The sequence below is a fragment of the Dipodomys ordii genome, unplaced genomic scaffold, assembly GCF_000151885.1.
Source record: "Dipodomys ordii isolate 6190 unplaced genomic scaffold, Dord_2.0 Scaffold24, whole genome shotgun sequence".
NCBI lineage: Eukaryota > Metazoa > Chordata > Mammalia > Rodentia > Heteromyidae > Dipodomys > Dipodomys ordii.
Genome location: NW_012267240.1, coordinates 16,452,105 through 16,479,272, shown reverse-complemented (window position 1 = coordinate 16,479,272; position 27,168 = coordinate 16,452,105). Strand labels below are relative to the sequence as shown.

The window sequence follows — 27,168 nt, the reverse complement described above, 5'->3', positions numbered from 1 at the left end:
CCTCCTCCTCCTCCTCCTCCTTCTCTTCCTCCTCCTCCTCTTCTTCCTCCTCCTCTTCCTCCTCTTCCTCCTCCTCCTCCTCCTTTTCCTCCTCTTCTTCCTTTTCTTCCTCCCTTCCCTCCTGCTTTCCCCTCCCCTTCCTTCTTCTCCTTCTTCTGGTGGTACAGGGCTTGGAACTCTAGGCGTCATGCTTGTTACCACTTGAGCCACACATCCCTACCCTTTTTTGCTTTAGTTATTTTTTCAGACAGGCTCCCACATAGCTGGAGTGACAGGCACACGCCAGCATACCCTGATCACACATTTAGAAGAGATTTGTAGAACTCTGAGTCCACAGTGGTCTCAAATTGGCATCCTCTGAATCTCTGCCTCCCAAGTAAATGGGATTACAGACATGAGCCACCGTGCCTAGCTTCAGCCTCTGTGGCTTAATAAGTCTTAGCCCTCTTGCTAGGTTAAAAAAATGCCCTCAGATGAGAAGAGATAGCCTTCCCATTTCCTATAGCTTGAGGACCTCTATTCAGTTTATTTAAATGAATATTTATATCTGTTTCTGACCTGTAAAAAGCATTTTTAAAAAAATTACATTCTGATTGAGCAGTAGGATTATAATGCCAGTATCAGAGCCTGGAGATACATTTCAAGGTTACAGTTTTGTATTGCGAGGTCCAAAACTGGGCACAGAGAGACTGAACAGATATCTAGAGTGGGACAGGCCTCATTTCCTGGTCTCAGAACTGAGGCATGTCATAGGCCCAGTATAGCCTACATGCCTACTCTGTGTGGCAGGAAATGTTTTACTTTTGAGAGGGATTTGTTTCAACATGTAAAACTCGAGATCTTTTATACCTCTTTTTTTTTGTTCTTACACATGAAGACATATTTCCTTACATAGAGGCAAAGGATGCTAGGATTTTCTCTTGAAAAGTTTGAAAATCAGGACACCGGCCTCAGTGTCACAGAACGGCTATCTAGTGGTTACCTCCTGTGCTAGGGGTCCAGCTGGCAATATATCTCTTTCCTTATTTTTCCCTGTCTGGCAGCGCCAGACACTTGTGATTCGAATGGAGTTCTGTTTCATAGGATAACAACAGACAGAGGTCCAATCCTAAGAGTTAAGATGAAGGATTAGGCCCTAGGCATACCATACAGGATAGAAATGACTCTTAAACATAGCCGTTTCTGGTGGCTGAGTCTTTAGGGACAGAGCTTTTCTGGCCCTATTGCACAGGACATTATTTCAAGACGTATTATTGATGTTTCTCTCATGCCACCTTCAGGTCACTTAATGTTTTTCTCTCATGCTACCTGAAGGGCACCCAATGGAAGGGAAAAGTAAGCTAAAGAGTTCTGAAGGGGTTTTTGAGAGTATATTGGCCAGTATTCAAAGAAAATGATCGTATGTCCAGGGATTCTAAGGAAATAAACATGATCGGCAAATGGATTCCACAGCTGAACCAAATGCCACAGAACCTATGGTTTGCATGTGAGGCTTAACAGGGCCCCAGAGCCACGCTTCCTAGCACACTTGTGTGACTGTGACATCCAATGCTGTTGATTTTAAACCAAGTGTCCTTAGGTGTCTCTAGAGGATTTCTGTAAGTCTCTAGTTGCTCTAAATGTTCTTCTACTTGAAAACCAGAGCTGGGATCCACAGGCAGAGGCAGCTCATCTCATCTCTCTCGATCTAAACATTGTATTTTAACCCCTTCCTGCTGCTGCCATAGTAAAAAAAAAAATATCATCTGCTAGGTGACTTGTGCAGTATCAGATATATACCTGCTGTGGTTGACTTATATCTTCTCAGGCCTACTCTCTGCTTCCTAGAAGAACCCTTCTTGCTGTGGTTTTACATGGTGGAGGGAATTAGCTAGATCTCTGGGGGCCTTTTCTAAAAACGTAGCATGCCACCAGGTGTGGTAGCACAAGCCTGTGCAATTCCAGCTGCTTGGGAAGTGGTGGTAGAAGATGGAGGTTAGAGGTCAGCTGAGGCAAAAGTATGAGACCCTACCGGAAAAGCACTCTAAAAGCAAAAAGGATGGGAGTATGGTTCAAATATTGGAGCACTTCCCTGGGCAAGCTCAGGGCCTGGAGTTTAATCCCCAGTAATGACAAACTGGCCAACCAACCAACAAACAAATGCATTGATCTCAACCATGTGAGCAAAGGCCCCCACCCCTTATACCATCATTTGTGGGTCACAGTCATTCAGGCTATAGCATACTGGGTTGGCTTTCTAGCGAGTGTTTCCAGATTCCAGATCCCAGCACACACTTTGTTGCCAACATGGAAGAACTCAATCATGTAACAAGTTCTGCTCTACCCCTAAGTGCAAGAGCAAGGTTGTTTTGAAGATGTAGAAGAAGAGCTTCCTGGTGAGTATTCTCAGCCACAATTAGAACCTGGGATGATGAGTGGGTCTGAAATGAACCATTCACAAACATCAGCCAGCATCAGGAAAGGGACACACACTGCTGTCAGCTTTTACATCTCTTTCAATGGCTTGAATTTGGGGGACCAGAGTCACACTGTCTTACCTCAAAGGAAAGGGAAAGATCAAGGGGAAGGAGAACTATGCATACTATAACTTTAGAGACCCTAGAGAAAAACTTTTTTTGTGGTACATTGTGATGCTTTTCTAACTTCGCCTGGACCAACTTTGAATTGGGATCCTCCTATTTCTACCTTGTGAGTAGCTAGGATTACAGGCATGAGCTCTGAGACTTAGCCTTAGCAAAACCTCTTCTGAACCAGATCCACATGGGGGATTATATTGGCTATTTCTTCAGTCCAATGGGCAGAGGGAAAACAAACCTATGAAGATCCAGGGAAACAGACCTTTCATCAAAAAATTCATTCTAGTTCGGTTCAAATCTGTTTTATTTTGCAAAATTGGTGTCAATATCAAATTCAGAGTTCAAAACTAGGACTTGCTCATGTTGGCCATCTGATGGCTGGCTCAACCCTCAATTATACTTTCTAAATATATTCTGGGACTCAGCTGGGTTATAAAGCCCTTAACACAGGCTTACATCAAGATATTGATTTTTCCCCCCTCACAAAGACAAAACAAAAGAGGGTTTCCTTTAGATTGATCGAGGAAAGTTAAGGCCTACAGTAGAGTGTGGATGTGATCATCTTACCTCGGCCTCCTAACCAGCTGGGATTACAGGCAGACACCACCACTTGACTATTCCTATGATTATTTTGTTTTTTTCTTTTGTCAGTTGGGTTGTGGGGCTTGAATTCTGGGCCTGAACGCTGTCCCTCAGCTCTTCAGCTCAAGGCGAGCACTCTACCACTTGAGCCACAGTGCCACTTCCCCTATGATTATTTTTAAAGTGGTGTGTATATTGAACAAGCTCTACAGGACCACTGCAGCTTCACTTTTCTGATGAGTGGTTAAAAATGGAGAAAGAAGCTGGGCCTTGGTGACTCACGCTTGCAATCCTAGCTACTCAGGAGGCTGAGATTTGAGGACCGTGGTTTGAAGCCAGGTGGAGCAGGAAAGCTGTGAGAATCTTATCTCCAATTAACCGCCAAAGCCTCAAGTGGAGAGAGAGATGATTTAAAAGCAAACACTGTATTTCTGTGGTGCTTCAGGGGGGAAGATTCACTGCCATCTTTGGCCCATTCATCCTTACCATGGCTCCCCATTGCCTGTGTCCGGGACTGAGCTGAGGGTGTATAAGGCTGGCCTTATACATCATCATTGGTCTGCATTATTCCTCCGTTCTTAAGTTGTGCTTTTTTTCTTCTGTAATCCACTCATGCCCTGTCTAAAAACCATTGACATAATGCCTTTCAAACTTCTGTCACCTAACAGCTTCGGCACACCTGGGTAGGATGTGTGCATTTATGTGTTCAGAAACACCAGCTGGTTCTGAGACCTGCTAGCTATTTAGCTAAGTCAGGAATAAGACAGTTTTCAACATCCTCATCTTACTTCACTACCAGAAACATTCACAGCGCATTGTTCCTCCTGAGACTTTCTCTTCAATCCTCCCACCACTCCCCTGCTGTTCCTTGCTAATCTTCTTTGCTTATTCGTTCTCATGGAATTGGTCTCTAAGCTACAGAGTGGCCTACAGTGTAGTCCTCTGGTGTATCCTTGTGTCTGGCCATCCATACAAATTCCCTAGGTACTAGCAACTCAGTCCCCATGACTCTCCACCACCTCCAGTGATGTGCTAGTGAATATTCAACAATCAAACCCTTAGGGAATGAAGATCCTGAGTTGTGTGTTTGCCAATTTCCATGGTGTAAATTCTCCCTTCATGGCCCATTTCAAGTCACCTATAAATTATTGCTGGACCTGGAATTGGGAAGAAATGCACATTATCCCAAACAAGCTGAACAAGCCAGCTCTGACACAAACCCTAACGTTCACACCACGTCTCCAGTCTAGATTTCACAGCTTAACCAAATCCTCAGCTTTGAACATCCTGCTGAATATCTCCCTTTGGACATGGATTCATCACCTCAATGTATTACATCAGAAGTCATCTACCCACCCATGCCCTTATCACCAATCAGCACTCCTTGCAGGGAGCCCCAAGCTAGTTATGAGGTGTTAACACCATTCTACAGCTGCTAAAATTCATTCTCAACTCCTGTCTTCTCTTCCTGAACCATCACTCCACATTCAGCCTATCAGCAAATCCTGTCAGCTCTCCCTCCGAGGTAAATCTAGAGTACATCCTTCTCACCACCTGCATCTGGGCATGTCTGTTCTCAACCAGCGCCACGTCTCCCCCAATGAGTTGCTTGCCTGCATTTTCATTTCTCTATTGACTAAGTGGCCACAGGGCCAGCTAATGGAATCCTTCAGCCACAACCCACATGTCTTTTCAGGTGTTCTTGGTGGAAAGTTCAGAGGTCCTTACTATAGCCCACATAACTTTTTAGATGTAATCTGGATTTCTAAGGCTTCCTTGGTCCTTCTCTTCATCAACAACTCCCACTTCCTTCCATCTTCTCCAGCTCTATTGACCTTTTGTTATTCCTCAAAGATATCAAGTATGCTCTTGGATCAAACCTAGTGTGCTCACTGTATTCTCCTGGGCTGTCTTATCTTCCAAGCGGAGGGGCTTGCTCCCTTACTCTCTGTATGTCTCCCTTCCAAAGTCATCTTATGAGCCTGGTGTGGTGGTGGCTCTATGCCACCTATTCAGGTGGAGACAAGAGGATTGTGGTTTCATGGTTGGGAACCAGTTTAGGCCAAGCTTACCAAGACTCTATCTGGAAACTAAAAGGGCTGGAGATGGGGGAGGGAGGGCAGGCATGGAGCACTGGCCTAGCAAGTGTAAAACCCTGAGTTTAATCTCCAGCACCCCAAAAGTCATCCTCTCTGTTTGAAAATTCCATGGTGTAACCTCATATAAAAATGCTCCCCATTCCCCCTTTCTCCTTACTCTGCTTTATTTGTCTTTAGAGACCTTCTTACCAGTTAACATTATTCATTCATGAAAGCTGAGATTTTGTTACATCTCTTCAGTGTAGAATATTGCCAAGCATGAGTTAAGTGATAAAGAAAAATCCATGGAATGAAGAAGTTGTTGGATCTTAGGTATTGCATTCCCCCGGATGTCTGTAGACTGATTCTGTAGACAAGAATCTGAGATTGATTTTGCTTGGTTGGACTGGGTCCACATTTCTGGGATCGATATACTTCTAAGACTTATTGGATTTCCTCATTAATGTTCCAAGAGAAAGAGGGGCAGGACCATTTGGAAGCAATTTGTCCATGTGAAATGTGAGCCTGGAACTATTGAGAAAAGTCACAATGTAATGTAGAATTATTTGAGGCATATTTATGATGGACCCTCTCAAAATACACGTCCTCCTCTCCACCCCACCTGCACATTCAATACTGTTACATGTGTTCAATCTCAAGGCTTTATAAGATCAAGTGCTCTACTAAGAAGAGCTAGTGTTCTAAACCAAGTCACCTGGGTAGGCCCAATGATGATAACATTCCACTGTGTGAGAAAAGCATTTACACTGCAACTCTATCCCGTCATGACGTCTGTCCTATTATTACTATTGATTATTGAAGGGCTGAGTTTATGGCCATGCAAGTAATCTTTTTGTGCATCTACTTAGCATTCATGACAAATGAGGGTTTACCTGTGTACTGGATATTACTCGAAGCTCTTAGGCTTAGCGGAAAAGTGAACCAAGCTTTTTCATGAATTATTATATGACCAGTAAGGAAGAGACAAAAATAAGAAAAATGGCAAATGACAAAAACCTGGTCAAAGAAACTTACGTTTCACAGATACTTTTCACATTGTTAGAGCAATGTATAAAAGATGTTCTAAGACTACATGATGATTTTGTGAACAGGGATGACTAAAATGCACCCAGAAGGGTCTGTGCTTCTTTGGCAAAAAGAAGCATGAAGAAGTAGCTCGGTTGTGCCTCCATTTCCTGCCCTTCCCTTCCCTTCCCTTGCCTTCGTTTGACCTTTCCCTTTCTTACTCTTTCTCTCTCTTTCATTCTTTTGTGTTGATACTGGTACTTGAGCTCAGGGCCTCACACTCACTTAGCTTGCTTGCTCATGGATGGCACTGTAACACCTGAGCCATGCCTGCAGCCCAACGTGTTGCTAGTTAATTGGAGATGGAGTCTCACTGATATGTCTGTAGCTTCACACCATAATCCTTCAGATCCTCAGCCTCCTGAGTAGCTAAGACTACAGGCGTAGGCCGTTGGCACCTGGTTGGGTTGTAGGTGTATGTGTGTGTTTCATCATCATTGATTCAGGGGGAAAGTCTTGCATGATACTAGGCTGTGTGATGTCAGAAGGCTGCACAGAATTAACTAGCCAGAGAGCAGTGCCAGAGTGCAGAGCACTGAACAGAGGATTCTAGGAATGCGGGCTCAGCCTGTAGGGAGTTGAAATGTATTGATATTAGTAAAGATACATTGTATTCATAAGCTGTTTTGATAAATGGTTACTCTTTTGTACAACTAAAGGTAATGAAAGAAACAAAAACAAAACAATAAACAAAAAAGAATGGCTTTTTGATCTCCCCAAATCCAAACACCCACTCACTTCTTCCTATGACATGTTAAGACCAGAAATTTAAGAACTCTTTAATGTCCTTAAGTGAGTCTCTCTCAGATCATCTATCTTGGCAATCTTATTACCTGCCTGATGGCCATGTTCTTAATGCTGGGTGTTCTCCACAGTCACCTGAGGATCTAAAGACTGATACCTGGATCCCATCCCCAGAGACCCTGAGTACTTTGCTTCAGACATGAGGAATTCTCAGCGCTCTTCAGGCCTATTTCAATGCCAAGCCAAGGTTGGAGAGTCATGCCTTTAGAGGAGTCCTAGCATTTGGCCATTAGGAGGAGTCAGAAGAAAAAGTCAGGACTTGAGAACCAGTAATCCGGAGAGGGAGGCAACATCCCGTTTCACCCTCAGCTCCACAGCCACCACGTGGAGCTAGATGCAGAAGCCTCAGGAGTCCTGACCATGGGAACAAAGACTTTCCCATCATGCTTTCTACTCCTGCACCAGAGGACAGAAAATCTTGGAACCGAAGCAGTAAGTATCATTCCCAACACTGAACCATCATGAAATCTCATTCTATGTTAGGCTCAAACACGACTGAAGGTGTATGTATCATGTACAATTAATAAAATTGCCCAACTTCAGGTCATTTAAAATCACACTTAATAACTATCACTAATCAACATAGGGGAAGTGACCTTCAAGGCATGGGGTGAACTGGAGAGTTGGAGGCTCTGATACCCCATGATTCTTGGTCTCCAAGTGAGGTATATATTTATAGAAAGAACAAAACTGTCCCTAGGATACCCCCCTCCTCCCCCATAATAACTGATCTGTCTGAACAGTTCTTGGCTATTTGCTTCCCATGGCAATAAAAATCCACTACAAGCCGTCTGCTGTATGTGTTTTTGCTAGTGTCTCACACTTCCCTGCATGAATACATTCAGAATGTAAGCACCACACACCCGACTATAGAGACGCTGTTGTATTCTGAACGCTTAAGTTATGCAGCTTCGCAGCTGTGATAATGTAATGGTCTGAAAAATAATAGGCTGGAAATATGTCAACCTGGAGATATGTCAACATCACATATTAAACAACGCGAGGGCAAAAAGAGGTGTAATTTATGCTGTGTTAAAAATACCACTCCAGAAATACCACACCATTTCAGTCTTTCCAGGACAAAATAAAATACAATAAAGACCCCTTTTCACCTCAAATATGCAGATAATTGCAGTAAGAGAGCATGCTTTCTTGCTGCATTTTTTTTAAAACCTCAATAAAACTGTCAAATTTACAGTACTTAGTGAAGAGATGTATAATTCGAGTCTGGTTGGCTTGTTCTCACGCTGTCTGACTTATAGATATATGGTACTGTCTGAGAGTTTAGAATAAATAGAAGAAGATTATTTTTTTTGTATTAACATGTACACATTTTCCACCTGCAACGATGGTGCTTGCAGGAAATAAGTTGGCTTGGGAACAGAGGCCATTCTGAGTGATGTCTTAATTTGGACCTCTTCCTTGAATTCCCCCATGGACGATAATGTCATGTTAGAAGAACCTCCAGATTTCATTCATTTTCATATCTATTGAATATTATTGTTTCCTGTCACAAGCCCAGGGACCCAGGGCTGTTCCCTGTCTCCATATGGAGTTGTCTCCATATGGAGTATGAACACAGTTTCAGTGCAGTGTGAGGTTGTGTTATCCTGAGAGAAATGTGGCGCATCATGGTATCCCATAGGAAGAGTACTTTATCCAGACTTGGGAGAGGGGATAAAGATCCTGAAATATTTTCTACATTGCAAAAATGGGAAGTTAAGGGAATGGGAGGAGGAGGTAGCAAATGTCAGCAGGTGCAGAGACCCTTAGGCCAACATAGCATTTTGTTGGAACTTTGAACACATTCATGTGTAGTTGGGAGTTCAGCACACCTAGTTAAAGTGAGGGAAGGGGTGAGGAGGGAGGGGTAGGCAGGGTCCAGATTACAATCAGGCATTTATCTGGAGACATGCAATTACTAGAGTGCACAAGTGGTATGATCACGCCTACTATTATTATTGTTACTGTTGTTATTATTATTATTATTACAATGGCATGGACTGAAAGGCACAGGACTTGTAACCACAAGAAGATGATAGACAGATGAAAATGATGGTAGTGAAGCCAGGAACAGGAAGCAGCAGGAAGACATGAGCAACATGTAAGAGAAGTCAATGTATTCATGAGACAGAGGAAAGATAGGAGCAGAAAGGTGCCAGGGTCTAGCTGGATACAGCAATGCCATGAAGAAGCACTTTTCCTGGCAACAGACTGCATGCACGACATCTCCTAAGACAATAATGGGACTAAATAGTAAAGAACAGGCAAGGCTGGGGCTGGGGGTTTAGGGTCTGTCTTGGGGTTGACCAGGTGTCCCTAGGCAGCAGAGAAGAGCTGTCTGCTTTGGGCCTCTATTGATGCTCACACAGTACAAGAGGCCTAGTCTCCTCTGTCCCTTGTTAACAGCTCAGCTGGTAAAGTGAGGTCACTGGGTCTGAAGCACACTGGAGGACATTTGTTCTGGACGTGTGAACACTGTCAGAACAAGAACAAAACAAGCCTCTATCACCTTCCCACTCTCAATACAACTGTGGTAAGTCATAGGGATGATGGCTGCTTCAATTCAGTCTCAGAGAGACTCTGAGAGCCCACCCTCCAGAGTCTGCCCTGAGAACAGGAGTGTTTCTCACTTTACCTTTCCTCCCCCCCTTGTATGCAAATCTCTTAGTGTGATTGGACTATGTGATTGAGCAATGGGCCCTGACAGGCAAGCCAATACTCCAATTACACTCTCTCCCTCTGGGGGTGGGGCAGAGGTGGCAGCTCACAGGGAACACCCCGGATCCAAGGATGGACAGGCTGCTCTGAAGGGCCCTGATCTCCCAGACCCAAATCCCCAGTCTGGAAATCAAGCTGGAACTCTTGAAAGTCTGTCTGGGCAGAAAGTCTCTCAGGAGGCGAAACACAAGGCTGTGTATGTCAGCCTATGTAGTGTCAGATGCAAATGGTGCACAACACTGTGTTCCTGGGTTGTTAGATTTCTGAGATGGGTAAACTGAGTAAAAGGTAGCCGTGTATATCTGCATTTATATAAATGTACATGACTTACTGTGGGGAGATTTAGAAAGCATAACTAAGTTTATGGGGATGGGTTGCGCTTCTGTGCAGAGTCTTTCTATCTCTTCTCTCTCCCCTCCCCTCCCCTTTCCCTCTTCTCCCTCTCCCCTCCCGCTCCCCTTTCCCTCTCCTCCCTCTCCCCCTCATCTCATCCTTTCCCTCCCTTTCCCTTCTTCCCCTCTCCATCCCCTTATCTCTCCCCTCTCTCTCCCTCCTCCCCATCTTAACCTCTTCCCTTCTTTCTTCCATCTTCTTCCTCTCTCCCCCCTTCTCCCTTCCCCCTGTCTCCCATTTCTCTCATTTCTCCCTCTCTTTTCCATCTTCCCCATTTCCCCCCATTCTCCCCTCTCTCTCTCCTCTCTTCCCTAGCCTCTGCCCCTAGCTCCTCTCTTTCTCCCTTTCTCTTCTACCCTGCCCCACCCTGTCTTTCCTCTCTTCTCTCTCTCCTTCCTCTCTCTACCCCCCTCTCTTCTGTCTCTCCTCTCTTTCCTCTCTCCTCTCTCTCTTTCTCACCCCTCTCTCACTTCTCTCTGTTGTCCAGGTGGCACACAGCCCACATTTCCATCTGAGTATTTGTGAACAACTATCTTTCTTTTGATAGAAGATACCCAGCAAGGCCTGTCTCTTTGAGCCACGCTTCTAGTCCTGTTGCTTTAGGTTGTATTTTAGATAAAGTCTTGCACATTTTGCCCAGCCAGCCTCAGACCATGGTCCTCCTCCTTCTACTTCCATCTCCCATGCTCCTGGGCTTACAGATGTGAATCACCATGCCTAATTCGTTTGTTAAGATGGGGAGTACGTATTACTAACTTTCTGCTGAGGCTAACCTCCAACCATAACTTCCCCATCTCTGTCTCCTGAGTAGCTGGATATAAGCCCACCATATCTAGCCCAATACACAGCCTAACAATAGAACATATTACATAAATTTAGTTACTACAGAGGCCCAAAGTATTTACTGAAACCTATCATCACATTCACTACACACCAAAGAAATTTGTAAATTTTGCTGTAGCTGGTGTTTCTATGTTTCTATGTTCTAGAGTGCACAGCAGGCATTTAATACATATTTGTTGACATACCTAATATATACAGAAAGAACATATCGCAAAATTATGTCCCACATATCTCCAGAATCAGAAGTGAATTTTAAAAAATTCAAATGACAGAAAAATCAGTGTATCTCTTTGCAGTCAAGGAATCTGTTTCGGGTGGAAATTGACACAGTCCCTCACACATTTCAACTTTGAGTTAGGTTTCCCTGGTATTGCTATCTCCAGCAGTACATACATACCCCTCAGAACAAGTCTATTCTGCTATGAGAACCATGTCTGGTTGTTTATCTATTTTTCCTTTTGTGCCATTTGCTTCAGTAGGTCTTGGGGCTGCACGTTCACCCAAGCTGTCTACACAGATATCACCACTTCCTGGAAGGTTCATCAGGATTTCAGCAGGGCCCCTGAGGGTTTTGGAGATCGTTGTGGGCCTATGCATTGTTTCCATGAAGCCCAAGGGGAGAATGCTTCCCATTAATGCCAGTCAGGCCCCCAAACTATGTTACTTACTCCAGAGGACAAATTCTTATTATTTTATAGAATCTTCCCTGCCAGGGCTACCTTAAAGGAAGCATGGTTTTTAGGAAATTAACAGATTATTTCCAGTCCCAATTCATAGTTTTACAAACCAACCATACCCCTAGGAACCAAGAAGAGGAGGAGGAAGATGATTTCTCTCCCACTGGCTCTAACACCAGCACTCCATATCCTCTTAATGTCATCATCATCACCGCCTTTTTAGATACCATTTCCACCCCTTCCCCGCAGGAAATCTGCTGCCCAACTTGCCTTTCCTATGCCCCTAAGCACAGAAGAAGTCAACTTTTTCAGTCCTGATTTATCCTGACAGGCTCTACTATCTTTAATATCCATTACAGAGGGACAATTCCAATCTAGAATTTGTGCTCTCCCCGACACCATTTCCTAAGAGCCCCCTACCACATCTACAGTTTATATAGGTCTCTCAGATTTCTCATCATTATCTGTTCAGGAAAAAGAACAGAAATCACAGACAACACAGCATTCTACCTACAGCTCTTGGAACTTCAGAGTGTTCAGGGAGAAAACAAAACAAAACACAGAACTCAGTAAAAGAAGTAATGTCACACACACACAATGAAAGCAATCGCTGCTTTCTTAAGGGCAGTGCTGAGCAAGACCAGCCCGCCACAGTTGCTTACCCTTTCCACGCTGCGTCTCCTCAGAGATCCATAGGGGATTTTCAGTAAAAGTCTTTGAGATCTATTCGGAGCCACTGCAGCCTGAACCACCATGGTGTAGAGTGCTCTCTCTCTCTCCTCTCTCCCCTCTCCCCTCTCTCTCTCCTCTCTACCCTCTGTCTGTCTGTCTGTCTGTCTTTCTCTCTCTCTCTCTCTCTCTCTCTCTCTCGTGTGTGTGTGTGTGTGTGTGGTCTGTGTGTGTGTGTGTGTGTCTGTGTTGCTAGCCAAGGGAGAGTTGAAAGCGTCCCCAAAGTAAGTTATGATCTTCCAGAGCCTCCCAAATATCAAATAACTGCAAGCATTTTCCTTTCGACCCCGTGAGGCAAGATGTGGCGTGTTGGAAGGTGGGGGATGGGGAGAGAGGCAAACAGCTCAAGTTCTGTAACTTCAGTTTGGTTCTAGCATCTCTTCTGTTCCTCGGCTATCCCTGTGTGTTGCCGTCCCAGGGCGTGGGCAAAAGACACCTCTGGGATGAGGGATCCAGGGATGTCAAGTCGGTTTCCCCAGGCTGCAGACACTAAGCAGGTCAGTTGTCTAATCAAAGCTCTGTCAGACGCATTATTCACTCTACCACGTGACTCCCAGGGCCCTGGGCTGTACAGTAGATCACATGCTTACCTTACAGGGACTCGCTAGAATATCCCCATCTGTGGGGAGATTAATGTGAAATCCGACATTCTGATTTCACTCTTTTCTGAACACAGGGGGGAAAAAATATGGGAAGATAGTAACACATCACATAGGGGGCTGTGTGTGTGTGTGTGTGATTCTAATCATAAACTACTCTTTGGCAATGTATCAGAAATAGATATCTGCGTTTCTCCTCCTTATTTTGTTTGTTTGCAATGCATAATAAGTAAATGCATGCATATAATTAATTATGTGAATGAAATCCACAAGGAGAAAGTATGGTGAGAAAGGAGGAGGGGAATCCAAGTAGATTTAGGCAGCCATGTCGTCATGTAAACATGTGTGTGTGTGTGTGTGATCTACCATGTGTGCTTTTATATGACCAAGTCATATTGGAGTTTATCTTTTTTCATCGGAGCTCAGATTCTTCCAACCCATCTCCCAGTTCTAGTTGAGGTGGAATTACAGACAAGTGATATGAATAGTCTAAAATTTAACTTTTCTGTAATATTTTCTTTTTTTTAAGTCATAAGTGTTTATTGGAGGATTCTGTAATATTTTCTAACTGATACATTGCTCACCCTCCTCTTTCCCCCTCCCCCACTCTACCTCTCTAAACGGGCTAATTTTCGTAGCAGAGAAAATGACTATGAAGAAATTGAAAGGGCTTCCAGACTTTGGGAGAATTTTTGATTGCTTCTAAGGTATTTCTGCCCACATGGCTCGCTTGGGGATTTATATACAGAATAGCCATTTCCTTTGTAACCATATCAGCCTATTTTGGTGTGAGCTTTGGGAACTAGCTTTTTTTTTTTTAATTCTCCACAGACAAGAGCTTGGTTTATTGAAAATGATGGAAAAGAGAGTTCTGTTTATTCAAACTAATCTAATAGGAAGTGAAAAGCAGGGTACAGAGAGAAGAAGTTTGACAAGCTGGGATGCTGGGGTGGCGGGAGGAGACCTGGGCATCGTCCCCATCCCCCAACACACAGTAAGAGGCAGTTCCAGAAAGCATGAAGTCCATGTGGGAAATTCCAAATATACAACAATCGGGCTTTGTTCGTAATTGTTTCCATGTGTGCAGTTGGAGTCAGCCAGGGGGTGAGAAAGAAGGGGGAGACGGGGGAAGGTGAGGACCCCTGTGATGCAGCTTGCAGAGTGACTTCGGGGAGGTAGCTTGGGTTACTTCTCTCTTCCTCTTCCTCACTTCCGGTCTGCACTGCATGCGTAGTTTCAAATATTGGGATGGCTGGAGGAGTAGAGAGGTTAAATCCGGAACCATAGCTAGTTATTTAGGCAAATCTGTAACATCTCTTTCTTTCCTAAGACCACATTCGACCATGTCACCATTTTGAACAAAAGACAGGCGTAGTTTCACAACACTTATCTGCAGAATGTCTTGGGACTACAAGGAGGGTTCTGCTCAGCCTGAGTCCCAGGGTGGGGGGCTGGAAAATGTGGGGTGGGGTGGGGGGAGTGGCAGGGGATTGGATCAAGAGAAGAATCACTGGCTATCCTCTGACCCAGGTCAGGCAAAGCCCCTGAGAGCCAGATTTGTTTATATCTCACTCAGTGCAACTTCCTGTTTCCCAGGGGTATTAATGCGGGGTTCGCTGTAGGGTTTAAGGCTTTCTAGCATAATTCACATCATCAGGGACACTTTGATGAAGGAAGGTCAAATAAAACAAGAACACATGTGTTCGATTAAGGTTAGCATACATATAGAAGAGAATGTTAATGGAAACAAAAATAACCCTGGGCCAGACCTCCCCCCCCCCACATTCTGGGTGGACTCCTCCCAGCTAGCTAGTAGAGCCTTTGCCAGTGAGGTAGAACAACTTCCCACTTTCTCTAGGCCAATTGAAGGCTCTCAAAGCCCAGCTAACCCAGAGATAACTTTCTGATTGTCTCCCGATAGAGTTTTTGACAGCCACACCTTGAAGGTTAATTCCTGAGCTTAAAAAAATAGATATTCATGTCTTGTACTTGTTTCCATTGTTAGAACACACACGCATGTTTCCCAGGAAGGATTGAGGACTCATGCCTGAGCCCGAGAGGAGCACTTTGAAGCTGGAGAGGGAACAAATGCTCACTGAACACTCAGCAGTTGCTCGGCAATGCAATGGGAGGTTACCAAAGGCTAGCTCCTCCTCAACAGAAGTGTATTGTATTATCCATATTTTACAGGCAGAGAAACTGGAGCTCAGAAAGGTTTCCTACATCGATCAAGGAGGCACAGCTAGTGTGTCCATTCTCCTCTCACTTGTTGCAGAATACTCTGTCAATATAGGGCAGATTCAAACTTCAGGGAAGGTATCTCCCACTACCCCCCAAATTGGGTTTGATTGGAGAAGGGGAGTTAGAAGAGGAGAGGATGGCAGGGTGGGAGATGGCAAGAGGATCCCTGGAAAGCAGTTGTGGCTTGGCTTGCACTCTGGGTAGTTTACAGGTGATGGAGAACCTAAACAGTCCAGAGGAGCTAGAACACAATTGTTGCTCATCCACAGAAACCAGGGTGTAGCTGAATTACCAGAGCCTAAGGCCAGGGTGATGGGGTGATGTGGGATACCTGTAAGGACTCAGACTGCTGTAAGGACTCAGCCATCAGCAAGGCCAAGGGAGTGGAGAAAGGAAGTGGAAGGCCAGCCAGATGACAGAGCTGTGCAAAGAGCCACTCAGGCAGGATACAGAAAGGGTGAGGATACATTTGTGCATCAGTGGGCACGGATCCAAATTAGGAGACCACCATGTTGGGCCAAAGAACTGGAAATGGACAATTTAGGGACAATAGCAACAGAAGACAAGGGGAAAGTGCTCAGGACAGTTGCTCTTAGAGAATATGCATCTTTGCCAGGCTAGTAGGTGCCTGGCCTCATGGTGGCCCCTAGGCAGATGGGAAGATGCCAAGGGCACACCACTGGCCCCCAGTGAAGCAGAGGAACCTTAGGCCCTACGGGTCCAGAAGCTGCTGCCTTTGGTGCTTCATGGAGTGGAGCACTTAAGGCTGATGGAAGCTTTTGTTTGTTTACTTTGAACATTTCCTTCCTGTCTCAATGAAAGCGTTTACATTAAGACTCCGGAATGACAAGGTGCAGGAATCAATTGAGCAGAGTTCAGGAAAATCAAAAATCTCTACATGCCACAGCGAGGTGCATCGAGTCCAATGGGTGTTTTTCATCCCTGGGTAACAGTAAGAAGAGAAATGGGGGCTGGGATGGATGGCCAATTGGAGAGAAAGAGTTTTCTGAAACCAGTGTTTGGAGGAGGCTATGGTTGGAGTTGGAAGAGCCCGTGTGAGCACGTGTGTGTGTGTGTGTGTGTGTACATGTGTGGAAAGATTCTCAAATCACAACAAAGACCATGATGACATACACAACAAGCCATCCAAGGTGAGTGAGGTCCCAATGAAATTCTTTGTCCAGTGCATAGATGGGGATTGCATGTGTAGTGGTCCCCTGCCCCAGTAAACCTGACTTCACTCCAGCTGTTTGCCTATCACCAGAGATGACCGCAGTTGAGGCCAGGCCCCCTTCCTTTCCCTGGGAGTCCACACATGCACGACTGGTCCTCAGGACCGTCACCCACTGGCCCCTCGACAACACCCTCAAAGGGAGGAGGCTGCACACTACAGCTGGGGCTTAACAGGAAACACCAGAGGTAGAGGGCAGGCTGAAGGGAAGGGGTGAGAGGCAGTGTCCTGAGGGAAAGGTTGTGAAGGTGAGCTGAATGATCCTTCTGGGAATCAATTGGAAACAACAACAACAATGTAATTCTGCCATCAGGTATTGTGGCTCCCAAATGTAATCCCAGAAACAGAGGAGGCACAGAGAGGGAGCATCATAGGAGGAGACCAATTTGAACAAACAGATTGTGAGACCCCCCCACCTCCACCCCCATCTCAACTAACAGGTGGAAGCAATTGTGGCATGCATGTGTAATCTCATGTAGGTGAGAGGCTTAGGTTGAACAGTGACCATCTCAAAATGGCCAGGGAGGAGAAATACATGAGACTTTACCTGAAAAAATAACCAAAGCAAGAAAACAAGGCAATAAAAGGGCTAGGAGCAAGCACAAGACCCCGAGTTTAAACTCCAGTACTGGCTAAATAATACTCCCTAAACAATTACACAAACGTGTGATCCTTTGTCTACTTCATTCTATATCCTTTTTTTCTTCTTGCCCAAAGCAAAAGGAATATCACTTTCATTAAGGGAACAAAAGTAATTTGGAAAACTGATAGCAGACGGGCTTTCTCTGAGCCCATTGGGGCTGTCCTAGAGAGAATTAGGCTTGACACCTAACGTCGGCCTTATCTTGCAGGAGGAGGAGAAGGGGAGAAAGAGGGGTTGCTTCCCCCTTTCCTCAGGTCCAGTGAACTTGTAGACAGGGAGCTTACTGGGTGGGACACAGGGAAATCTGGAAGATGTAGCTGATGCAATTAGAGACGATGGAGACAGAATAAAGACCCCATGCGGAACACTTGGATGCTATTCTGCCTTTCATTGGCTTAGGTGAGGGCTTCACCACATGAGTCATGGACTCCAGCTCTAGACTTTTACTTATTTTTTTCAGATAGGGTCTTAAGCTTTTTGCCTGGACTGACCTCAGACAGCAATCCTCCTATCTACACTTTCTGCATAGCTGCGATTACAGTCACTACCACCACCCCCAGTCCTCCTTCAATCCTCATGACACAGGTCAATCCATAGAGGAAGTCAAGTGGAAAATACTAATGACCTGTGTGAAAAGGTGGTCAATATTCTGCTTTTAGCATGCCTTGGTGCAGACACTACGGTCATTAGCATGCTGGCAGGATGGTTTGACTCTTTCTCATGGAAAGGGAGCCAGCAGAGGTCTGGCTTGCAAGCAGCAGCCAGGGTTTGCCCTTCACCCTTGGCTTGATTTGACATTGTCCTTTTATGCTGGGAGCGCCAACTAGACCTTTCCAGAATGGGGCCACATGAAACAATGAATGGCTGCAGCCTAGGCTAATGGCCATTCTGCATGGCGGTAATGGCTGATTGCAGGTGTCATTAGGAGTGATGTCAAGACCAGGGCCTGAGGAATCAATAAGAGTTCCAAGCTGCTTGTGCGATTAAGCAGGTGATAAGCTGACAGTGGTGCTTGCTGTGGAGATTGGATTTTTGCGATCATTCTGCAAAGCTCTGTTTTCATGTTCTGTCACTTGTGGATGGGTTTTGATAACTAGCATTGATTTGCCACGTTTATGAAGTACAATTGACGCAGGGTAAACTGTGTAATTGCACTTGGAATGGCAGAATAAATCATGTCCTTATCTTTGGTATTGACTGTGGAGAATTAGCTGAATGTATCTAGGATACTGCCAAGCAGGTTGATTTCTGATTTTCACCAGGCTTAACTCTCAAAGGTCAGATGTCTTAGATAAGCCTTGGGTGGCCCATAGTCAACTTTGAAATCATTTTCTAATTTCCATGCTTTTTTATTTTTTTGCAGGCAGAGAATTTTACCATGTAATTTTCTTCTACAGGAGACTATTCTGTACAGTTTAATTCTTCCTGAAGTTCAAACGATGGTGGCTCCCTTTCTTTGAGGCCTCCCAATTGCTGATTGCTTTCTTTTTTGTGCTTTGGAATGTGGCATTCTCAAGAGCCAGCTGTCCACTTTCCCAGAGGCCTCTGGAGGAAGCCACATGCTTTATATTTTCCCAAGGTGAGGGAAGGAAGCATCTTGAATCTGTTAGAAAGAACAGTGCTTTGCAGTTCCAACTTAAGGAAATATGGCTTGAGTGTACCCTACACAACACCCACCAACCCCTGTGGAAGGGTTTTCCAGCCCAAGTTCATGGCCAGAATGGGTAAAGTACCATTGATAGACCAATGTTTAGAGGCAAATAAAGATGAGCCAGGGATTCTATTGCTTGTTGAGTGTACCCCATTCTATTTAAAATGTACACTTCCCTAACATGAAAGCAGTCAATGTTGTGCGAATTAATGAAACGTGAGGCTGGATTCTGACTTACGTACTATAGAACAATGTATTTTAGAAGTTACTTTAGGAAAGAGTCACTACCAACTCAGTTGAATTCTGGTGAGCTGATTGACAAAGGATAAATGGCAGAATAGCAACCCAAAGGATTAGAATCTAGGAAAAAGCAGTTATAAATGAAAATTGATTAAGTTCAGAATTATTGCTCCTCAGTGACTTCTGTGTGAAGAGAGCCAGAGGAAGGACACTCCTACTAGTTATAATAAATGCACAGGAGGAGGAGATGTTTGGGGAAGGTGACAATGAGGAGTTCCAGCTATGCAGAATTTCTGCTACCTGAGCATTTGGACTTGGAACTTAAGGGGAAGGTGAATTCTGAAAAAACTGGAGTTCCTGGGTGTTCATCAACACACAAGCAACCAAGCAATGGCTCGGCCCAAGTTATCAGGAAAGTGTGAGGGCAGATAATAACATACAAATTGATTTCTCATGAATATTAGAAAATGTGCTTCTGAAAACCAATATGAATCCCAGAACAAGGAGAACACAAGTTCCAAGAAAAGGAGGACTGCCCACAGGAAAGGTAGAAAGGGAGTTCACAGAATAATGAAAGAGAGAGGCCTCCAAGACAGTCATGCAAGAAACTGAGAGAAGAACTAATCTAAGTGATGAGAGAAGAAGGAACACTCCAGAAATGATGCGGAATGAGTTGAATATACAATAAAACATATATTATTGAAATATATAATATTTAACAAAATATAAATATATAACATAAATATCTAATAAAACCAAGTTGAGAGAAGTCACATATTTCTATGGGAAGATCTTAGAGGAACAAAAAAAAAGATGGGTAAGAATCTAGAACAAAGAGAAAACTCTGAAGTAAGAAAATGATTAACTCCAGTAAAAACATAAAGCTGTAAAATCCAGGATATGCAGACACGCTAGACAGTATTTGTTGAATATAGATAATATTTTGGTAGTCATCATGAGACTAAAATTTGACGTTGACTGTGCTAAATCAAGAAGATAGAGGGGAAGAGAGATTCCTGTGTTTATAGGGATATAATAAGACTTTTAAAGCCTGGTCTTTCAGGGTGGGAGTATAAAATGTCCAAAGCGGAGTAATTAAGGAATTATAACAAATGTATTATTGAAAAAATGTGTAGTTAACCACCAGATGGAAAAGCTGAATGTTATGCACATGATTGCCCCTGGGGACAAAGGAATCAGGGATTGGATGCAAAAGGACTGAAGCCTGGAGTTTTTTCTTTTTAAGCTTTCTAGTACTCTTTCAACTGTCAAATGTTATGAATATTATCATGCACAAATACCACATAATAAGACTATATCCCAGCACCAGTGGTTCATGCTTGTAATCCTAACTACATAGGAGGCTGAGATTGTTTGGATGGTGGCTTGAGGCAGATCAGGCAGAAAAAAGGTTTGCAAGATCTCATATCAATGAAGAACTGGGCAAAGTGGTGTGAGTCGGATACCCTATGTACCAGGAAGACTAACATAGGTGGTAGATTGTACCCAGGCATGCACCTGGGCAGGAAATGAAACCATAGCTCAAAAACAACAAGCAAAAATCCAGGCTGGAAGGATAGCTCAGTGGTAAGGGCCCCTATCTGACAAGTGTGAGGACTGGAATTCAAATCTCTGGATCACCAAAAACAATAAAATATAAAAAAATAAGTTATAATGGAAGGAACAATATTACAGGACATTTGAGAGCAGTGGGGTAATAACCAGAAGGTCTCTGATCGCCTTGACAGTTTGAACAGGAGATGCTGGCAGCAGGAGCCAGGCACAAGAGGGGAGAGACAGACTGGAGTCTAGACCTCAAGTTAACTGAATCCAACAACAAAGGATGTACAGTCGGGTAGGAACACTAATACCAAAAGGCAAGAAAACACTTATCACGAAATTTGGGGGATAGGGGGGTCCACTGTGGAGAGAAATCTGCTCTGAAGAGATCCACTGAGCTCCTGGGGTGCTCACAGTGCTTCTGCAGGTGGACAGTGTCTGTTCTCTACGTGATTCTGAGGCTGTGTGGGTATATTTTGTGACCACTTCAGCACTTCACAACCACAGATTCGAACCAGAAAGCATCTCCCCTCTGCAATGTATTCCGTAATTTCTTCAGTATTTGTTGCCATGGTGGCCTCTGTCACCACTGTGCCAGATACCAGACTATCTAACCAGCCAGAGGGAATGAGTGCGGCCAATGGGAAGGGGGCAGATGAAAGGTGGGCAGACACAGTCATAGTGTCCCGTGTATATATGTAAAAATAGAACCAGGTAACTTTGAAGGGATGGGTGGATGTTGGGAGAGATGGGGAAGAATGAGGGAAAGGTCAAACTCACAAATGGACGTGTTGGGCTGGAACCCAACTGTATGACTACTTGAAGATAAATAAATAATTTATCAATGCACAGAAACATGGGAATTCTTTCTGTTTGCATTTTGTGCTCTCTCCTTCCATATCACAATCAAAAAAATTGAAATAAATGATATTAACTCAAAACCCAGCAATTGATGCTTATCCACTAAGGGTCAATGTACTATGGAGGCTACAAAGGCAGCCCTGACCTTGACCTTGACCTTGCCCAGGTATGTAGAGAGCCATGTATGTAGGGGTGGTTCTGCAGGAGTCGCTGGCCTAATAACCAGGAGCTCTCAGCTGGCAGCTCCCACTGAGAAGCTGATCAAAGCTGGAGGGAATGTGTGGACTTCAGGCAGGTTCAGAGGAAGCAGAATCACAGGCACAAGATGCAGGAATGAGACAGGCACACTGTCCAGGGGAGAATCCACATTGGTTAGGGTGGCTGCAGTAGCAATTTCCAATGGGAAATGGTGGGAGATAAAACATAGGAAGGCACTTGGCCTTGGAAGTCATGTGAGATCCAAGTTTAATCCTTGTCTAATTGCATAGATTGCTTGGCTTATGCTAAGGGGGATGTAAGAAGCTTCTGAAGTATGGGCAAAGCCCTGCTCCAGAGGGCAGACAAGTGCTCTGTAAATAAGGATTTAAAGCAGTAGACTGTGGGGAGATTGAGTAGACAGAGTAATGGATGGGTAAGCTAGAGGAGAATACTGATGCAGGAGAATAATTAAGAGATTAGTTCAAATAAGTAAAAAGGACCTACACTGGTACTAAAAGGATGGAATATAGCTATAGAAAATTACAGCATGACAGTAACCTCTTCTAAGTGTGTGTGTGGGGGTACCAAGAGGGTAGAAATATAGGGGAAAATCTTGGAAGTGGGGTGGTTAAGGAAAAAAGGGGGTAACATATGAATAACTTTGGGGTATTTTCATAAGACCACTTCCTGATTTTTTTCCAAAACTCACACAGACCCTGTCATACCATCGATCACCCTAAACTCAAACCCACAGCCACATGCTACCTTTCCCTGTGCTATCAGCTATCAAAGAAAATGCCTTGTCTTGCTATCCCCACTCCATTCACACTTTGGATAAATGGATGCCCTTGGCAGTGAATCTCCCCCACACGGGGAAATCAGAAAGACCCATTCATCCTTCACGCCAACTTCTCACTGTCAAGGTCAGAAGATGTCTGAGTCACTCAAATCCCCAACACCCAGTCCTGGAAAGGTGAGCCCTTCTAGGAATCCTGCCCAGAATAGCATTGCCACAAGTTGAAGACAAATTATACATTATTTTTAATAATAATAATTAAAAAGCCCTAGACTCTCCTGTCTGCCAAAACACACCATTCCCTGGAGGGGTTCTAAATGAGACTTGGTAATTTATAGCAAAGAAAGTGCCAACTCTTCAGAGACCTTTTCCACACTAGAGACACAGGCCAGCCTCAACCTTAACATGGTGTCCCCAGAAGGGAACACAGTCTCCTTCCCTCCTTTCCCCTTTGCCTCCTTCCCTTCTTCCCCTGGCAGTGCCTGTGTTGTTCTTGGAAGGAGAGCACCTTCCAGCTGCCTTACCACCTGTCTGCTCTGAGGTCTAAAGTCCCCAAATCCCATTGATAACTCAGAGTAAGCTGACTGATTATTAGCAAACCCAAACAGAGTACGAGCCATCCCGGTTGGCTGGTGTGTAAGTGACTACAAATGTCTGGACTTTTATAAAGTGTGCTGCTGAACCATTGCAGGACAGGAAGGTCCTTGTCAGCTGCTTTTGGCTTTAGATGCAGGTCATTCAAACAGCCTCATCCCATTCAATCAAGTCCCTGAGGAACTACAGTGAGGATTGTCATTTGATCCTGCACCTCACATTCTTTACATGAAAGATCCAGTATTCAGAGCGTCATTCTTACCCTTGCTCCTTCTTTTCCTACCAGGGACCTCTCATCCCATGAGTACATCTGCTGTACCCATCGAATGTCTGTTGGAGCTGCAGACTTCTGCAAGTTGCTTGCTTTAAAAAGTTACTTCATCTATACACACGGTCCGTCCCACTCAGACACTAAAGTTCTCATTTCTTTTTTCCTCCACAACGAGACAACAATACTGTGCATAATTGAAACCACAGATTAAACAAAGTCCCGAGGGTTTTTTTTTTTTTTTTGTGATGGAGAGGAGAGCCCTTCCATGTGGAATGTGAAAAGCCTTTACTTACAAAAACATCCATGAGCAGGTGTTCCACCGTCACTTCAAAGTCATCCAGTCTGGCAGCAAAAGTCATGGTGACCCTGCCGAGCCCCAAGTCTGCCAACTCCTCAGCTCACCAAACACCACCCCGTGTCAAATGTAATCACAACACAGGGTCTTCCACTAACGGGAAGTGGAAACTTGGAAAACAAAGCAGAACACTGCAGAATGGATGGCTAGCGCGTTGTAGGTAGGCATGGTAAAGAATGAATGAAACCAAGCCCAACGTCTATGGGATGGTTCTGAGGTAGCAGACTGAGCATACAGCAGGTGGTCAGGTGAAGAACATGGCCACTGTCTTCTTTTGTCTCTCTGCAGAGTTTGAGGAACCCAGGAAGAGTAGGAAAAGAAAACACCTCACTGACAGGCAGGGAGGTTGTGGGGACACAGGGACTGGGAAAAATGGACCGAATCGTCTGCCCCTGATATTTATAGGGCCACATGTTTTTGACCGTAGCCCATTTCTCAGTTCATTTCTGACCTTTCATAAATGGCTATACACACTGGAGCGTATTGTTGGGTGGGGGCAAAGGGTCCTACAGAAGTTGGCTGTGACCAATGCTAGTGCAATTCACACAGACACACCATCAATGGTCCTTTGTAAAACACGCATCAGACCTCGTTCTGTAGACTGTGACAGAAAAGCACAGAGGCTTGTGAAAAACAAGGAAGTGAAAGTTGGAGGCTACTATGTGTTTACTCCGAATATTATTAGACTGCATACTGCCTCCCCCTCCCTGGCTCTCCATACCCGCTCCTTAGAAGGGTTTCTTAAAAAACAAACCACCATCCAGATGAGGGGAATAATTAATTTCTGTGTCAGCTCCTCAAGTATCTGCCAGGTAGCATCTCCAGAGTAATCTGCTAGTAGTGCATTTCTGTGTGCAAAGTTTGCCTTCTTAAACATTTCTCACTTCCAAAAAAAACTGTGAATTGTGATAAAATGAAATCTGCCATAGACTCTGCCACCTTAACTTTTTGGTGGATAGTTCAGTGGTGGGAAGTCTTCATACTGCATGGCTGTTGTTTCGTACAGTGGTGTTATGGAGCTGTGTTGTGTTGTGTCTCAGGACCATCCAACACCACAGCCTGTTTCATTTTGCAAAACTCTGTACCCAATAAACACTGAGCCTTCATTTCTCCCTCCTCCAGTCCTCAACAACCACTGTTTTCCTTTATGTCTCTGTAAATTCGACACACATAGAAACTTCTAGAATTTGTCCTTTGGAGATTGACTTATTCCACTGTGTATTAATGTCCTCGAGCTACTCACTCATGCTATTGTATTATGTCCCAATTTCTTTTCTTTTTAAGGGTAAAATCATACCTCTTCAGAAAGATCACTGCTTGGGGTACATTTTTCAAGCCAAGAAAATTTCTCAGAAACACTTGACCCAGGTGGCCACTGGTGCCTTGGCTCTACCAACAAAAACAACCATGACACGTGAAAGTTAAGTCCTAATGAAGTAAGGGAAAGACTAGGTCTAAGTAAGTCACCTTGTTTTCACAGCTATCCTGGTACCTAGCCAGGTGATGGGGGCTGTCCTTCTAGATCCCAAGGCCTAGAGGTGAGACAAGCTATCCTTTGAATTGCAGATACACCAAGTTGTTTAGACCAAGAGAGGAAGTCCCACCTCCCAGGTGATGGGTATGTCTGAATTCCTAGGGGGGGGTGGGGCAGGGATTTGAGTGATAGGTTACTAGACCTGTCAGTCCTGTGTCTTAAACTTAGGAGACTTTAGAAGTTTCCTGTGACTCTGTCACCTGACCAGACCTTATTTTAGGGTCAGACCATCTTAGAACCCATTATGCGGGGCCTCCTGTGCTATGTCCTGTCTCCTGGCTCTGCTCCAATCAACATGGTGTCCGACATCAGCTCTCCATGAGAGTTGATCTGAGTTGTTGGTATTGTTTTACTGCTCTTTCTTTCCTGCTCTCATGGTTCAGTTTTTTTTAATAGTGTTAAGTGTATTCGGGAGGGCTGCAGGTTTTTGTGACAATAGGCTGCTTGCAGATTAAAAAAAAAAGACTCCCAATTCGACCTCTCAAAATGTAGCTCCTCTGTATCTCGCTGACTGGATTCACCTCACAACACTAAGATTTGTCCTCTTAGTTCTCCAAAGTTCTAAGCTGCCAACACTCATCTCTCGATGCCAAACCTGGGTAATCACTGCCAGTCCACGTTGATGGCATGGAATGAACCCTCATAGAGACAAGAAAGGGTCTCTTAACCACTTGTGCTGCACAGAGAAATGAATTGTGAACAGCAGAAAGCATCCGCTGTAATATCTGCCACAAACATTCATTTTCTAAAAGGAGACCTAGCAGGATACCATTTAGTATATAACATTTCAGCAAAGCTGCCATTAAAAAAAAATCTACCCTCCCCCTCCATCAAAAAAAAAAAAGAGTCTGATAAAAAGTATCATGCTATTTTAAAAGCAGATTTGGAGTCAGTCAAACTAGTTTAGCCTGACAGCCCAGCGTAAATTGGAAGTAAATGTTCCTGGTATTACAGCCTCTATGCCAGTGCTAGGCCTCTGAGAGGGGAATGAGAGTGGGCGCCACAGCAGGTGTCTCTTGTTAGGCAGTTGTGTCAGGGAGGGAGGGAAATGCCATGATAAATAGCTCACGAGCTGAGAAGAGATGGAAAACGTATTTCCCTGATGGGGGAACTCACTCACAGAAGTTCCTACCAGCTAATGTGTTTGCCATGTCTGACATTGATCCAATAACGACAGCAAACAACATCAGTAAGGCAGACGCAAGAGGACTCTTGCCACACAGTTGCTATCTGTTTTTGAGACTAAACCTGTCTTGAAAGTACTCAAAGCACCTCATGCCTTCTCTCACCAAGCAAGGGAGTGATCTGAGCATCATCAGCCATATCTGTGATTGTGAGGATAAATGTAGCCATCAGTGTAATATTGTTCTAGGCTCCTAGTAATCTCAGGGGATTTTTAAAAATAAAGTTTTCCTGTTTTTCTTAGTGACACCTCCCCCCCCCACCTTGGTGGCACTATGGCTTGCCCTCAGAGGCCTTGTGGTCCCTGGATTTGCTTTCTGGTAGTTGCTCTACTACTTGAGCTATGCCTCCATCCGAGCTTTTTGCTGGTTAGTTGAGGATGGAGTCTCATGGACTTTTCTTCCCCGGGCTGGTTTTGAACCACAATCTTCTGAATCTCAGCCTCCTGAGCAGCAAGGGTTATTATCATGAGCTACTGGTGGCTAATTTGGGGCTTTTTTGGGGGGAATGAATTAAATTCGGGCAAAATATTTTCAGTACCTTGTATTTTATAAAAGACACCTTTGTTTATTTCACCAGCATCTTTTCTAGGATGGAAAAGAGATCAGCTGATAGGAAATAGTTAATATTTCTCTCTTAAAGATTCAGCCTCTTCCTGTTGCAACAATGAGAAGTATAAGTTGTCATGTCGAAAACGAGCTTTACAACGTTGGTGCGGGGGGG

At 44.4% G+C, this 27,168-nt stretch overlaps 1 protein-coding gene across 1 annotated transcript in view; it reads right to left on the bottom strand.

The window, feature by feature from the left end:
* Window positions 1-12,518, bottom strand: part of Frmd4a (FERM domain containing 4A) — a 288,454-nt gene extending 275,936 nt beyond the window's left edge. The window contains exon 1 of the mRNA XM_013014606.1: window positions 12,423-12,518. Coding sequence (XP_012870060.1) covers window positions 12,423-12,515 — 93 coding nt within the window. The 5' untranslated portion in view covers window positions 12,516-12,518. The remainder of the gene's footprint in view (window positions 1-12,422) is intronic.
* Window positions 12,519-27,168: the final 14,650 nt, after the last annotated feature.